This window comes from Callorhinus ursinus, unplaced genomic scaffold (genome assembly GCF_003265705.2).
Source record: "Callorhinus ursinus isolate GAN/ISIS: 27379988/994484 unplaced genomic scaffold, GSC_fseal_2.0 scaffold29, whole genome shotgun sequence".
NCBI lineage: Eukaryota > Metazoa > Chordata > Mammalia > Carnivora > Otariidae > Callorhinus > Callorhinus ursinus.
Window position 1 is genome coordinate 2496525 of NW_027397091.1, and position 15226 is coordinate 2511750.

The following is a 15226-nucleotide window of genomic DNA, read 5'->3' on the forward strand; positions in this document are numbered from 1 at the left end:
CACACACTCTGTCTCTGTCTCTCCCGGCTGCCCCCTGGCTAGCTACCTCATCCCACGCAAGGACCCTAATATTCTCCTTCCTATTTCCCCTCCAGAATCCTTGCATGGATCCCCACTGCCTTTCTCTTAGATATCCCTGATGCCCTGAATCTGGCCCATCACCCCCTCCACACTGCACCCAAGTAATGTCTTTCGAGACACAGCCCCGTAAGCATGTGCCCTGCCAATGGAGCCCCAGCAAGTTCCCTTGCCCCGCTGATAACGCCCATGCATCAGAGACTGGCCCACAACCCGGCCTCTGGTCAAGGGGTGGGGGGGGGGAACCTCACCAGGCTGACTTCCTGCCTTTGCCCCTGCCCTTCCCACGATGGAAAATGCTCCTTCAACCCTCCTGGACCAGGAGCCCACTGAGTCTTTAAGACCCATCTCACATGCTGTCACCTCCCCCAGAACTCTCCCTTCAAATCCCTGGGACATCACTGCAAATCCCCAAAGGTGCAGGTGGCTGCCCCGCATGCTTCACAGCACATGCTCACCTCAACAACCTCCATTACTGGGTCCAGTCACCCAGTGCCTCATACACAAACTGTTCGTTGCGGATCTGTGGAACAGGTCAGTACTTTTCTCTTCTTTTCCCAGGTTAAGAGTACGGACACCAGCGCACACTGTGACCGCCATAGGAAACCCATATCCCAAGACAAAACCACACCAAAGCCCCTCAACACACATCATCCTGCCTCAGCAGCACAAATTCACTAACGTGGTTGGCAGACGTGACACCCACCTCCCAATTTACAGCTAGGCACACGGCCACACTGCAGTGAGGATGGGACCCACAGTTTCTCACACCACCCAGGGACATGGGTGGGGCTTTCCTGACACCTCCCCCCGGTCCCCCCCCCCCGTGAAACAGAGCAAAGAAAGCTACACTCACCAAGCCCCTTGGGCACAGCATGCAGACATGCCCTCGTATTGCATGTCTGCCCGCGCATACACACTGCAGCTCTGCATGTTGGGTCCCCAAGCGATGCCAGCAGGTGTTTCAAAGCCCTCTCCTGTTCTTTCTCGGCTCAACTGCTGGGAGCGGGGGTGAGGGTGCACAGACCCAAGCTGTTCTGTTTAGGTCTCTTGTGCCCCGAGAATGGGCAAGGCGGTCCTGAATGGGTGCCCTTCCATAACTGAGAGTTCTCACCCAAAGGCCCCCACCCTCCCCTCTACGTCACCAGCAGGCAACTGTGCCTGCTGCTGCCAGGCTCAACTGTCAGTCAGGACTAGCCTCCTTGGCATAAGACCAGGGCATAGCTGCACACTGAATATTTTACCACAATAAAGACATGCATTCCCTCTGCTTTTCCGATCAACCAGCAATTCTCAACCATAAGCACTGCCCAATATACAGATGGTTTGTGCTATGAGTTCCCCAATGAGTCAGCTGTTCAGAAAAAGAACAATCCCCCCCCACCCCAACTCCCCAGAGAACCAGTGGCCTGTGTACAAGGTAAGGCTCCGAGTCAGTCAACAAAAGCTTTATAATACACTCTGGACTTGAAATGCAGAACCTTGAATGCTTTATCAAAGACTGAAAGATGTTGCCAGCCAAATTTATCTACCTGGCTCTAAGAAAATATCTCAAGCGCTCCTTGGAATGCCCAGAACACATCCCCTCCCCGTCGCAGGTCAATGACACCCTGCCCCCCCCCCCCCCCCCCCGTCACAGATCCTCTATGGAGATGGTCCCTCTGGGGTAAGGGAGGTGCTCAGAATGGTGGCTGCAGGCAGTCCTGCAGGGGCTAGGTTTGGACAACTCCAAGAGCTGGGTAGCCCCCACAGCCTTCCATCCACTGGCAGACCTGCCAGGGAGCTGCCCTATCCCTTCCCAGGACGTCGCCTGCACAGCAAAGCCGAACACTTTAACTCTGCTCACAGCCCTTCCCGTACTTCTCCTGTCCCCAAGGAAGGGCAACCCTCTTGAGGGCCTGAGGATTCTGACTCTTCAGAATACAGCCCATGATTCTCAAGCTACCTTCTGTAGCTTTGCCCTCTTGTCGTTGTCCCCCCCGCCCCCGCCCCCGGCAGGGAAGGCAAAGCCCTCCTCCGGCTGTCTCTAACGGGGCAGGGGACAGAACTCCCAAGCGTACTCTGCTGCCCTTCTGCTGGGAAGAGAGGGTCCAGCCTCAGCAGGCTCCCCGCTGTGAGTGGAGCCAGGGGCAAAGGAGGAGGCTGTACCGTGATGAGGGTGGAAGAGGAGAGAGGAGAGGAACGAGCGGCCTGCAGGAGGAGGCAGGCAAGGACGGTTCTCTTCCTTCCTGTGCCAGCTCCACACCCATTTAAGCTGGGGGCTGGGGATGCAAGGTGAACCAGCCAGAGCCCTGGCACCAATGAGGGGAGCACAATCCAGTGGGAAAAGACACAAAAACAAAAAAGGACAAAGTGGACTAAGAGCCACATTGGAAGACGGTACACAAGATGCATGTGTGGGGATTCAACGGAGCCCAACTACGGGAGCCTTGGGGAGACAGGGATGCTTCCCAGAGGGGGAGGGGCAAGCCGGGCGGATGAGCAGGGTTTACTGGCTGCTGAGGAGCACAAGCACAGGAGGGTGAACCAGCGGGCTCGGGCAGGAGTTCAGCCCAGGGCGAGTGCAGGGCGAGTGCAGGGCTCAGAGGCGGGCAGGGGGGGGGGGGGGGGGGCGGCGGGACAGACAGCAAGGGAGAAGCCTCAGGGTGGGCACAGTCAGATTTTACACATGGAGTGGGGCTGCAGCCTGGCAGCACGGAGGAAGACGCAAGGTGAGCAAGACGGCTGGGGGGACAGAGTAGAGAGCAGACCAGCCCTGAAGGCGGGGAAACCCAGTGGGCCCGGGCGGAGCGGTCAGGTCTGAACTAAAGGAAGCAAGGTGGAAGGGGGTCCTGGAGAGAACGAGACCCCGCCCGCCGGGGACCTGGAAGGAGCGCAGAGTGAGTCGGAGTCGCCAGCTCGCCCAGGGCAGAGCCCTCCACCAAGAAAAGAAACACGGGGGTGGGGATGGGCCACGGCCACTAGGACGCCCCACGCCCTGCCAGCTCCAGCCAGTCCTCCCAAGCAGCCCTGGGGGAGTGGCCTTGCTCCATGCCTCAGGGGGCTTCAGCACCCCAATCTCACCTGCATCCAAACGTTGTCTGCAGCAAGGTTGTGATTCCCACGCAGAAGAAAATGGTCCCGATGAGCTGGCTGGTGGCCCACTGGTCGTACCCCACACACATAGCATCGGCCAGCAGAAAGGGCACAGCGATGGTGCCACTGAAACAGGTCAGGTAGTGCTGTGGACGACAGGAGGTGGTCGGGGAGACAGCAAAGCTTCCTCGTGTTTCCGTCTGATCCCATCCGAACTGAGCCCAATGTTGTTCTATAAAAATGGCCCCCGGGGAAGAATCTCTGGTGTTCTGCGTACAGAACACCTCTGCCTAACCTGTGCCAAATCCTCTTTCTTCTTCAGCGTTTCCCCATTCTGTCTTAACGGTTTACCTGAGTCCAGGACTGCACAGGTGAGGTTTTATTTACGTAACTCTGACTGGGAATATCTGCTTTGCTCAAATGCTTTTTTAGCATCGATTGCTAAAATCTGAGATCTTTTTTCTCTCATCTGTTGACATGAACTGTGCTGCATGGGACCATTCTTGAAACCCTCGTTAGTCATGCTAGGTTTGTCTTCTGGGATGTGATTTGCCAATATTTTATGTGGCATTCTACATCTATATTCTTAAGATAATCAGTCTGCCTTTTTTATTTTTATTTTTTTTAATTCTCTCCGGCCTGTGGATTAAGATTACACAAGTTTCAATGCACAGGGTGTTTCCCATCTTTTTCTAGGGTCTAGCATTGTTTGACTACCATCAGGGAAGGGTTATGGGTGTGTGGGAGCTGTGGGAACCCTCCAGAAAGTGCCCATCCCCCACTCCTCCTCCTCCTTTCGGGCCCAGCCCCCACTCTTTGGGCCCCTGGCAGGACATTCCTGGTGCTCACTGCTCACATCTCTTCCTCCCAGAGGTCCGTCTGTTCAGGTCCCACTTCTGTTCTGCAAACTCCCTACTTTCCTTCCCCAGTTTCCCGTCTCTGCTTATGTTTGCCAAAATGGGTTGCCTACAGCCTGATGCTCCACTCTACAACACTATTAGGTGTTCCAGGCCGGGAACAGAACGTTCCTGCTCAGGACTTCGCAGAGCTGCTCACAAGCTGAAGACCACTGCGGATCATCAAGAAAGGCAAGACACACACAGGGTTTCCCGATCCTATCTGACCAGGGAATACTTCTTCTAGAGACATCTGTAATATAAACATTTCCAAAAGTGAGTTTCCTGAACCTGATTCAGGATACTCAGCCCAAGCTAAAGACCACTTAGCTCCTTCAGCTGTGACTCTTCCTTTACTAGACACTTTTCAGTCCAGGTGACCAAGTACTCTGATGCCTGTGTGGGAGGTGGGGGCAGGGGTGCGGAGAGTGCTGGGAACCGGACCAAAGCATCAGGTGTCTGTAGGGACAGCCCCACCTCTAAGTGACTACACCTGTCTGGGCAATGGGACCAATTTTCTCAGCATCTGAAATACCTCAGGTTGAACAGCTCATTTAAACTTGAGAAAGGAAGAAAGGAAAGTGAAACCTCAGAAGAGAGTCTGGGCTAAAACAACCAAGGCAGAGACAGGCCAGGGGGGATAGGGCCTCCTGACTTACGCCCTTCTCCAAAGTCCCCCCTCTAATCCCTAAGAGGAGAAGGGGTACTGAGAGAGGGGAGAAAAATACCCAAGATGCAGAAGCCCTGCGTCAGCCTGGGTCACCTCCCGCCTGGTCCCCCCTTGTCTGGTGGCTTGCCCACTGTGCTCCCACGGCAATCCGTGGCAGACGAAGCTTCTACCGCAGCACCGTCTCCCTTCCCGTATAGAGAACACCGGAACCTCCCATGTATGTCCCGGCCGACAGGGCACTTCTAGGTGTCTCTCATGTTTCGTGGCAGAACTGACCACGACTGGACTGCATGACTAGGAATGAAGATCAAAACTTCTCTCCCCTCCCTCCCTGCATTCTCCCCTCTTTATCTCCACAGTCCTTCCTCCTTCCTGCCACATCACTCATCTTATTCATTCCTTGGGCATTTTCCTTCCTCCGTGCCTGGGTCAACCTCTTCCTCCTGTTCTTGTCTTCCTTTTACTACTATGAAATGGATGCTGATGAGTCCCAGTCACCATTCTTAAAAGAGTAATTTAAAGCGGTCCATAAATAAAAATCAAAATTGAATTTTTAATAACTCCAGACAGACAAATCGAACGTCTGCTGGCGGTTACATCCTGTGGGAACCATCTTACCTGTAACCCCAGGAATATGCACAGGTACCAGGGGGGGACGTCTTCTATGGTATAAATCATGTCCGACCTCTGGGGGTCTAGACTGCCAGTGCTATCCAAGGTTTCGGCAAGAGAGCTCTGCGAGTGACAGGGAGAAAAGGAACTGTTTAATAAAAGCGAGAACCGATAATGAACTCCACTCGATATAGGCCACTGTTACGGAAAAACAACTTTATAAAAGTGGTGGCCACTCTCTTGCAAAAATAAGCCTGGCTGCCTTTGATGTAATGCTCAACACACTCAGTGAGACGATCTGTCCTCAGAGTTTGGGGGCTCAGTAACCCTTATCACTGACTCATCCCCAAGAGCACCCAGCTTGCTCAGTTTCTCTCCATGCCTGGGGACCCCCTATGTAGGGAGGGATGCTTCCAGGTTGAGCCCACAAAGTGATACCTTGGCATGAACAGTCCTTGAGTGGTGCCCCAAAGGAAAAAGCGTTACAAAATGCTAACCACTTTCAAACAGAGCACTAATCTGCCCCTTCTACTTTACCTCATCTCTGCAAGGAGAAAGATCTTTGTACTTTAAAAAAAAAAAAAAAAAAAAAAAAGTCCTACACCTTCCTATCAAAACACTTCTGCTCAGACACATGGTGAGTGAAAAGGGCAAAATTCAAAAGGACACAGATAGGAGGATTCCAATTTTGTTTAAGAGCAGACTAAAGATATATTTGTAGTTTAGGGGACCAGTGGGTTTTTTTTTTCCTCCCTTCTCTTCCCTCCCCCCACCATTACTATAGACTTTTAAAAAATATTAAGTGTTGCACGCTTTTTGAGCCAAAATCTTCACAAAGACTGGGCATTTTAGATTATAGTGTAGTCAATGTCTGCATTACTTCTCAGCTAAATAGAAAACTCAAGGTAACCTCACGTTCTCCCACGTATCCTCAAAACTGCTCTGGGTTCTAAAACTCTATGAACAATTTCTTAGAATCCGAGATGGGCATTTTTTTTTTTTTAAGTCTTTCATAACTTAAAAAAGCGCCTAACAAGAAACAAAAGTCAAAGATGTTCCACAAAAAAGGATGATGACCTTCTGACTGTAACTAGCCCCACTTTTGCCCTCTTGTCCATGGATATGGTCCACAGAAAGACACTGACTCCGTTTGTCAACTGACTTCCCGTGCAGAGGCAGACGGGGATTTGGGGGGCCAAATACCCTTGAACAATAGAAATGGTACAATTCAGCCTCACCTTTCAAAGCCTAAAGGTAAATAAATGTCTGATATAAGTTGACATTTGAGCTAATCCAAACAAGAACTGAGGGTGACCTTTCAGAGAATTTTTTCTTCCATTCTAAATAACGGATATTGGCAGATTTGCATTCAGAGTTAAAATGGATTGCATATGCCTTTTAAAAATCTGTTGGTGGGGGTGGTAGAGAAAGCACATATGTGTGAAAAGTGTGGTATATGCTAATGTGCAGGAAAGGATTAGCTCAGCAGGCCTGGGCTGTCCAAGCCCCCACACATTTCAAAAAATGTCTTGGTCTTTGCCTGGCAATTGGGAGACAACCTAAGAATCTTTGGAATAGCCTGCTCTTTTTTTTTCTTTTTAAAGATTTTTTAAATTTGTTTATTTGAGAGAAATAGGAAGGGGGAAAGAGAGCAAGCAAGCAGGGAAGAGCGCAGGGGGGAGGGAGAGCATGGAGTGGAACCCGACGCGGTGCTCGACCACAGGACCCTGAGATCATGACCTGAACGGACACCAAGAGTCAGATGGTCAGCTGACTGAGCCACCCAGGTGCCCTACGGAATATCCTGCTCTTAAGAGTGTGTCTAGGGGAGCTCCTGGATGACTCAGTCGTTAAGCGTTTGCCTTCGGCTCAGGTCATGATCCCAGGATCCTGGGATAGAGCCCTGCATCAGGCTCTCTGCTCAGTGGGAAGCCTGCTTCTCCCTCTCCCACTCCCCCTGCTTAAGTTCCTTCTCTCGCTGTGTCTGTCAAATAAAATTAAAAAAATCTTAAAAAAAAAAAAAAGTGTGTCTAGGGAAAAAAAAAAAAAAGAGTGTGTCTAGGTGGGGCGCCTGGGTGGCTCAGTCGTTAAGCGTTTGCCTTCGGCTCAGGTCATGATCCCAGGGTCTTGGGATCGAGTCCTGCCTCGGGCTCCCTGCTCAGTGGGAGGCCTGCTTCTCCCTCTCCCACTCCCCCTCGGCTTGTGTTCCCTCTCTCACTGTCTCTGTCAAATAAATAAATAAAATCTTAAAAAAAAAAAAAAAAAAAAGCGTGTCTAGGGGCACCTGGGTGGCTCAGTCAGTTGAGTGTCCAACTCTTGGTTTCAAGTTCAGGTCACGATCTCATGGGTTGTGGAATCTGCTCCACACTGGGCTTCAGGCTTAGCACCAAATCTGCTTGAGATTCTCTCTCCCTCTCCCTCTGCCCCCTCCACTCACACATACTCTCTCTCTTAAATAAATGAATCTTCAGGGATGCCTGGGTGGCTCAGTCGGTTAAGCGTCTGCCTTCAGCTCAGGTCATGATCCCAGGATCCAGGGATCGAGTCCCGCATCGGACTCCCTGCTCGGCGGGGAGCCTGCTTCTCCCTCTGCCTCTCTCTCTCTCTCTCTCATGAATAAATAAATAAAATCTTTAAAAATAAAAAAGAAATCTTCAAAAAAAAGAAATAATAAGATTTTAAAAGTCAGAATAGAACAAGGAAAACATAATATAGGAATTGAAGAAATAAAAAAATTTCCAAGAACTAAAGGATATGTTTGCAAATTACAAAGACCCACTAAGTACTCAATTAATTAATGAAAACCTATTCAGATATTTTGTTTTTTTTTTTTTTTTTAAAAGACTTTATTTATTTAAGAGAGAGAGAATGAGAGATAGAGAGCACGGGAGGGAAGAGGGTCAGAGGGAGAAGCAGACTCCCTGCTGAGCTCGGAGACCGATGCGGGACTCGATCCCAGGACTCCAGGATCACGACCTGAGCCGAAGGCAGTCTCTTAACCAACTGAGCCACCCAGGCGCCCCTATTCAGATATTTTGGAAGGCAGCCATGATACCACCAATGTTGCTCAGACTCGGATATTTTGGAAAACTCAATAACAATCAACTGTATTAAGAAAGACCTTAGGGCACCTGGGTGGCTCAGTCGGTTAAGCGTCTGCCTTCAGCTCAGGTCATGATCCCGGGGTCCTGGGATCGAGTCCCGCATCAGGCTCCCTCCTCAGTGAGGAGCCTGCTTCTCTGCACCCCCTTCCGCTTGTGCTTTCTCTCGCTATCTCTGTCTCTCTCAAATATTTTTTTTTTTTTAAAGACCTTAAAACAAATTTAAGAACAAAGAGAAATAAAACATGTTGACAGAATCTGGACAGAATTTTTTTTAAAAAAGGAATAAAAAGTGGAAGTGGTAAGAGTACAAGAGAAAACAGACATGAATAACAGAGTAAGGGGCACTGGCTGAAGTGAGAAAAAAAAGAAATCAAACAATGTAAGAGAGGGTCGCCTGGGTGGCTCCGTCATTAGGCGTCTGCCTTCAGCTCAGGTCATGATCTCAGGGTCCTGGGATCGAGCCCCACATCGGGCTCCCTGCTCAGCGGGAAGCCTGTTTCTCCCTCTCCCACTCCCCCTGCTTGTGTTCCCTCTCTCGCTGTGTCTCTCTCTGTCAAATAAATAAATAAAATCTTAAAAAAAAAAAAAACAATGTAAGAGAAAAAAAGATTAGAGAGAAATGACAGCTGGAGAAGGCAGGCAAAGGAGATCCAAAATATGTCTCATTGGAGCCCTCAAATAAGGAAACCGAAAGAATAGACTGAAACAAAAAAAAAGACAGAATTCAAGACAGCCTTCCTAAAGTAAAAGGACTTTTAATGCTAAATACTCCAGGTGCCAGAAAACACTGACCCAGAATGGTCAACATCAAAACATATCTAAGTAAAGTTACTGAGTATCAAAAATAAAGAATCCAAAAAACAGGCAAAAAGATCAAGATGCTGATAAAAAGAAGAAAACAAGACTGGCCTGATTTCTTCACAGCCACAGTCAATACCAGAGAATCAAAGAGTAGCAACAATAAGGTAGGACTCAATTATTCTCTTATCTTTGTACCACACAATTTTCCAAACATATACAAAGGTTGGAAATATGGAATGCCCACCCCTTCTCTCTCCAGCTTCAAAAATTACCAGTGCTGTATTCTTATCTAATCTGTTCCAAGGGAACTTCCTTTTTCAAGAACTGCCGGTACCTTAATTTTAAAGAGAATCCATAAGGACTGAAAGTTTAAAAAGGTCTTTAACTTTCAAAATAAATCTCAACATTATGAAAGTAAGTTTATCTTCTATTTAACAAACTTGGTGACAGTTGCAACTGCACAGCTGTTGAAACAATGGGCAGCAAAAGACCCCAGTGCCAAGCCAGGTGGGAGGGATATTCAAGTAGGTACACATTATAACTAGTTCACTTGTGACTATTTTCACATTTTGGCAATCTCTGCTTCCTAAAAACCTCGTGCTATTTTACATTCCCCTGTCCTCCGTGCAAGGGCCCTGGGAAGTTATGTGTTGTAATAACCCCATTTTAGAGATGAGGAGGTAGAGACTCTGAAGGGCTGAGCGTGTCGCCCAGGAGTTGAACAGACAGGCTGTCCACAAACGCTGCATTTGCCACCATGCTACACGGCCTCCCAGAAGGATAGAGTCGCTCTTTAGAAATTACCAGAAACAACTGACTTTCTGAAATTGTGATTAATAGTGATTTGCCCAATACCACTGCAACCACTACACATGCTCCTGTAAACACATTTTGCGGGGAATCTGTAAAGCAACAAAATGCTGATATTTGAATGGGAGTATCTAAACCGTTTACTTGTAGTTAATTCATTCTTGTGGTAAATACCCTCACTATAAACAAAGTTCAATTCCTTCAACATCCCTCATAGAAGAATCCCAGTAATACCGAGGTCAAGTTCAGAACATATTGGGCGTGGGTCCCAATGCTATTTTATAGATTCGTGGTTCGTGATTCAAGGCATTATCCTTCTGGTCCCTTCAGGAATAAATTCCTTTGAGCACATTTCAAGATGGGTATCTTGTAGCTAACACTGTATTAACCAGCACTTACTGTAAGGAGCTCAAGAGTATTAAGAGACACCAGAAGTCAAGTCTTGTATAAAGTAAGTGAATATACGACAACTAATAGCTCACTATAATTAGGAAAACAAACATGAATATGGCGATCACATGGGGTGATCTCTCTGGCCCCCACTCCTCCTGTCTCTCCTGCAAGGTCCCAGTGTCTGTTAATTCACGATCAAGTGTTCAGAGACAGCCTTTCCATGCCCTCAAAAAGGCAAGATCCCAAAGGGCAGCATCCTCTGAAGTTTTCTTTGCACAAATTCAAGACAGCAGGGGACCTAAATTTCATTTTCTTTTTCTCTAAAACAGGAATAGTGGTAGCACCTCTCTAACGGGTTGTGGTGAGAGCTAAATGTGACCTGTTGCTTGAATCACAGAGCCCAAGGTCTGGACCATTAGCACCATTCAACACACGGTAACCGTTCTCCCCAAACCTGTCATTTCATACAGTAAGAAAAGCACGGCCAGCGAAGCAGGAAGATATCCTATCTCACTAGTATTCAAGGAAATACTAACGTAGCAAAATTGAGACAGTGAAAAAGACTTTCAAACAGGCAAATAAATGTCTAGCATAAATGTGCTAGCATTAATGAGCTAGACATTTTTTTCTGCCAAGAGTTCACTAGCACCAGTAGAAGGTACTGTCAGAGATGTTAAAAAGCCCTGAATGTTAGCGCTCTTTGCTATTCATCTCAAAAGATGTCCATCATTTCCTGGATAATGGAGGAGGAAGTCCAGAATCATGACAGCCTATACCCTGGAAACTCTGATTAAGGGCCCAGCACATGAAAATTGGATACAGCCTAATGAGTCTGTGAATTCAGAAGCACTCTGCTGCAAGATGTAGCACTTGGATGCTGAGACCCAAGCAGGCCAGGTGGTGGCTCCCTGCCCAGATCCTGCTCTGTGGGCTGTGTCTCAGCTGCTGACGGAGCCATCGGTCAACATATCAACAGCGCCTACTTGAATTCCTGCACTCTGAGGAGCACCTTAGAATCCAAGACCACAGGAATTTTAACATCGCAGCATGAATCTAATTAGCCTCCATAAAATTTATAATAGCTTGACCAAAAAGCAGTATTGGTCAAGATAGCCAAAAATGGAAAAAAGAAACTACACAGACACAAAAATTTGATTATTCCAGAATTCCAATATAATCTCCTTGTTTATCGTTTTAGTGATTACACTGTAAACTTAGGGTGTTAATACCCAACGTGGGTACCATATTTGCATGTATCAACTTTCTAGTGGTCTGTTTCTAGAATATTAAGTGTACACTATCTAAAATACAATCCAGGGGCACCTGGCTGGCTCAGACAGTTGAGTAAGCACCTCTTGATCTCAGGGTTGTGAGTTCAAGCCCCACAGGAGGTGTAGAGCTTACCTTAAAAAAGTACAATATAGTTCTAGAATATAATGCTTCATTATAGAAACTGATTAAATTAGTAAATTTTCACAGTGAAAATAAAAAATGTGCTTTAAAAAGTCTACCAAATTGGGGTGGCCTGGGTGGTTCAATCTTTTACGCATCTGACTCTTGATTTCAGCTCAGGTTATGATCTCGGGGTCGTGGGATCGAACCCCGAGTCAGGCTCTGCACTGGGCGTGGAGCCTGCTTAAGATCTTCTCTCCCTCGGCCCCACCCTCCTCTCTCTCTCTAAAAAATATAAAAAATAAAAAAATAAGAGTCTACAAAGCAAAACTCAAATGAAATCGAGAAGTCTTAGAGCTGCCGTGCAATCTGGAAATATCCTACAAACTTTTCACGTATTAAGCATAGTGACCGACCCAAAGTAAAAAAAGAAATCAAGACATCTGGATCCTCTTTGGGCAGGCCTCTCCTGGCCTCCATGAATAGGGTCACACAGACTGACCTCAAGGAGATGGGATGAGGCAAAAAAAAAAAAAATAAAAAAAAAATTTAAAAAAAAAAAAGATCCTCCCCGCCTCAGCATGTGATTTTCATCACTCTGTTCATTGTCACAGTCTACACTGGCTTCTCTCATTCTCGTTTACCGCAATGGAGTCTGTACCAGGCACAATACTGATTTTTTTTTTTTTAAAGATTTTGTTTATTTATTTGAGAGAGTGAGAGAGAGAGCACGAGAGTGGGGTGAGGGGCAGAGGGAGAAGGAGACTCCCCGCCGAGCAGGGAGCCCGATGTGGGACTTGATCCCGGGGCTCCAGGATCATGACTTGAGCTGAAGGCAGACGTTTAGCCAACTGAGCCACCCAGGCGCCCCAGGATCGATACTAATAACCACCTATGTTACTATTTCATTTAATCCTAACAAAGTGAACAGACAGATGCTGACATTTTTATTCCCATTTTGGCGATGAGGCACCTGATACCCAGAGAGCTTAAGTACCTCCCTCGGGATCTGGATCACATTAGCACGCAGACCCTGAGTCCAGACTCACACTCGGAACCACCTCCCTCAGCATCCTGGATGAGGCCTTTAAAAATAAGGAGTTCTATATGGGTCTCACCTTAACTGCCATCAAGACAATTAACAAGCCACTTCCACTCCTCCTCATCCCTTCTATTTCCATTATGAAGAGAACACACCCACTCGGAAGGGTAGAGACCAGCCCCCAAGAAGGACAGCCACGCCCTGTCCCGGGCCTAGGACACAGGGAGGAGGCTGGGGCATGGGCGTACCTTTTCTGCGATGCCATTCTCTGTCGTGTAGATTGCCATGAGCTCCGTATCTTCATTGTCCTGTTCACCGCTGGACGTGGCACCTCCATTTATCACCACCTGCAGAGAAACACTTCATTTATATATAGGCTGCTTCACCACACACCGCTGTCATTTCATAAAATGGAATGGAAACATTCTCCTCAGAAGCCTTCTGTAATGCTCATAACAGACACGAGCTGTGTGTTTTTTGCCTACCAAATCAGCCAAGTTTCGAGTTTTCTTCAAGGAAACTCCGGACAAGTTTGCGCTCTTCAGCGACCGTGTGTGTTTCTGATGGGGGAAGAGAAATGCCCCGCGGGTCCCACAGGCGGAGGCCGGAAGGAGCACCCACAGAAAGCCCAGGGAGCGGGGCCCGCAACGCCCTCCGAGGCCAAGAGAGGCGTAGCTGCCGTCTCTGGGCGGTGGGAAGCATCCTGAGCTGCCTGGGTCAAGATCCCTTCCCAAGTCACCGCGTGATGGCGATTCTAAGTGGCGTCCCTGGAAAAGCAACTCACGCACTGCTGATCACCTAACGTGCTGACGTGCTGACGTGCTGACGTGCTGACGTTTCCCACTGTGGTTACTATGTAAACCAGCCTGCCGGCGCAGGCGCACACAGAAGAGAACGTGTGGCGATGGACAGGTGTGGGGGCTCTTCCTAATGACAAAAATCTAGCTTCTGGGCCCTCAGAGTAGAAGGAGCAGAATTCATCACCACCCCTCATGCCTGCCCTGGTGAGGCACGTGGAGTCATCTTAGGTCCTGGAAGCCTGTAGCAAGAATCTTAAAATATTTTTACTCTTGTAGCCAAATGGCTCCATTTCTAGGAATCCATCTTGAAAAATTAATCCTGAAAAATAACTATGCATGAATAGCAGCACAACTATATTTTTAAAATACAGAGAAGAAGGGGCGCCTGGGTGGCTCAGATGGTTGGGCGTCTGCCTTCGGCTCGGGTCATGATCCCAGGGTCCTGGGATCGCGTCCCGCATCGGGCTCCCTGCTCAGTGGGGAGCCTGCTTCTCCCTCTGCTTCTCTCTGTCTCTCACGAATAAATAAATAAAATCTTAAAAAAAAAAAATAAAATACAGAGAAAAAAGACAAAGTACATAAAAAGTTTAGCATCTGGTATTGTAAAGTATACTAAAGAGAAGTAAAAGATGAGTGACAGGGTAAGAGATGGACAAGCGCAACATCTATAGCCCACAAAGGTCGGTATCAGTAGTTGGTAAAGAATACCTGCAAATCAATCAAACAATTCACAGGAAATGGGCAAATGACAGGAGGCTACAACTCACAGGAAAAAATTTAAGTATCTAAAACACATGATTAGCTGCCCAACCTCATTTAAAATTATAGAAATAAAATTTTTCATGTTTTAACATAAATTAGGGGGATATTTCAAAAGATGAATCTAGTGTTGACGAAGGTGTGGGGAGAAAGCTACTCTGGAGTTATCAGAGAGATTACATTCTTGGTGGACTGGCCTTTGTGGAAGGTAATTTAGCACCAGAACAGAACAGGCATTTTTCTGGACCCACCAACTGCACTCATAGAAACTTATCTTCCGGAAATATCCATGCAAATGGTATGTGCATTCAAGACTGATGACTGATATCTAAAAGGCTGAATCTCTGGAAACAACCTAAATGTTCATCCAAAAAAAAAAAAAAAAAAGACATTACAACCAATGGGGGAAAAATAAAGGTGAACATTGTGAGATATATCCATTTCAAAAATAATGCTATTGAAAAGAATTAAAAAGAAAAAATAAACTAATGTGCTGACAAGGAAAGAACTCCAAAAAATACAGTTTCTTAAAAAAGTCACAAAACAGTAAGCCTAGAATTATCCTAATTATGCTTAAAAAAAAATCCTAATAACCTCTCTGTCTTGAACACTTGGGAAAGGATGCAGAAAGGCCCCAAACCAAAAACAGGAAGGCTACCCTACGGACAAGGAGTAATGATGGGCACACGTTTCATTTTTTACTCCCAATCCTTCTTTAACATTGGGGTCTTTTATAATCGGCATGTATTTGTGTGTTATTTGTATGCTGCTTTTTTAAATGAACAATAAAAAAG

General features: G+C 47.3%; 1 protein-coding gene across 12 annotated transcripts in view; it reads right to left on the bottom strand.

The window, feature by feature from the left end:
- SLC23A2 (solute carrier family 23 member 2) overlaps window positions 1-15226 on the bottom strand; it is a 134825-nt gene that overhangs the window by 44520 nt on the left and 75079 nt on the right. For all 12 annotated transcript variants that reach the window (XM_025876047.2, XM_073878347.1, XM_073878346.1 and 9 more), the window contains 3 exons: window positions 13122-13220; window positions 5338-5454; window positions 3142-3299 (listed from right to left, as the gene is read on the bottom strand). In XM_025876047.2, the coding sequence (XP_025731832.1) occupies window positions 3142-3299; window positions 5338-5454; window positions 13122-13220 (374 nt within the window). The remainder of the gene's footprint in view (window positions 1-3141; window positions 3300-5337; window positions 5455-13121; window positions 13221-15226) is intronic.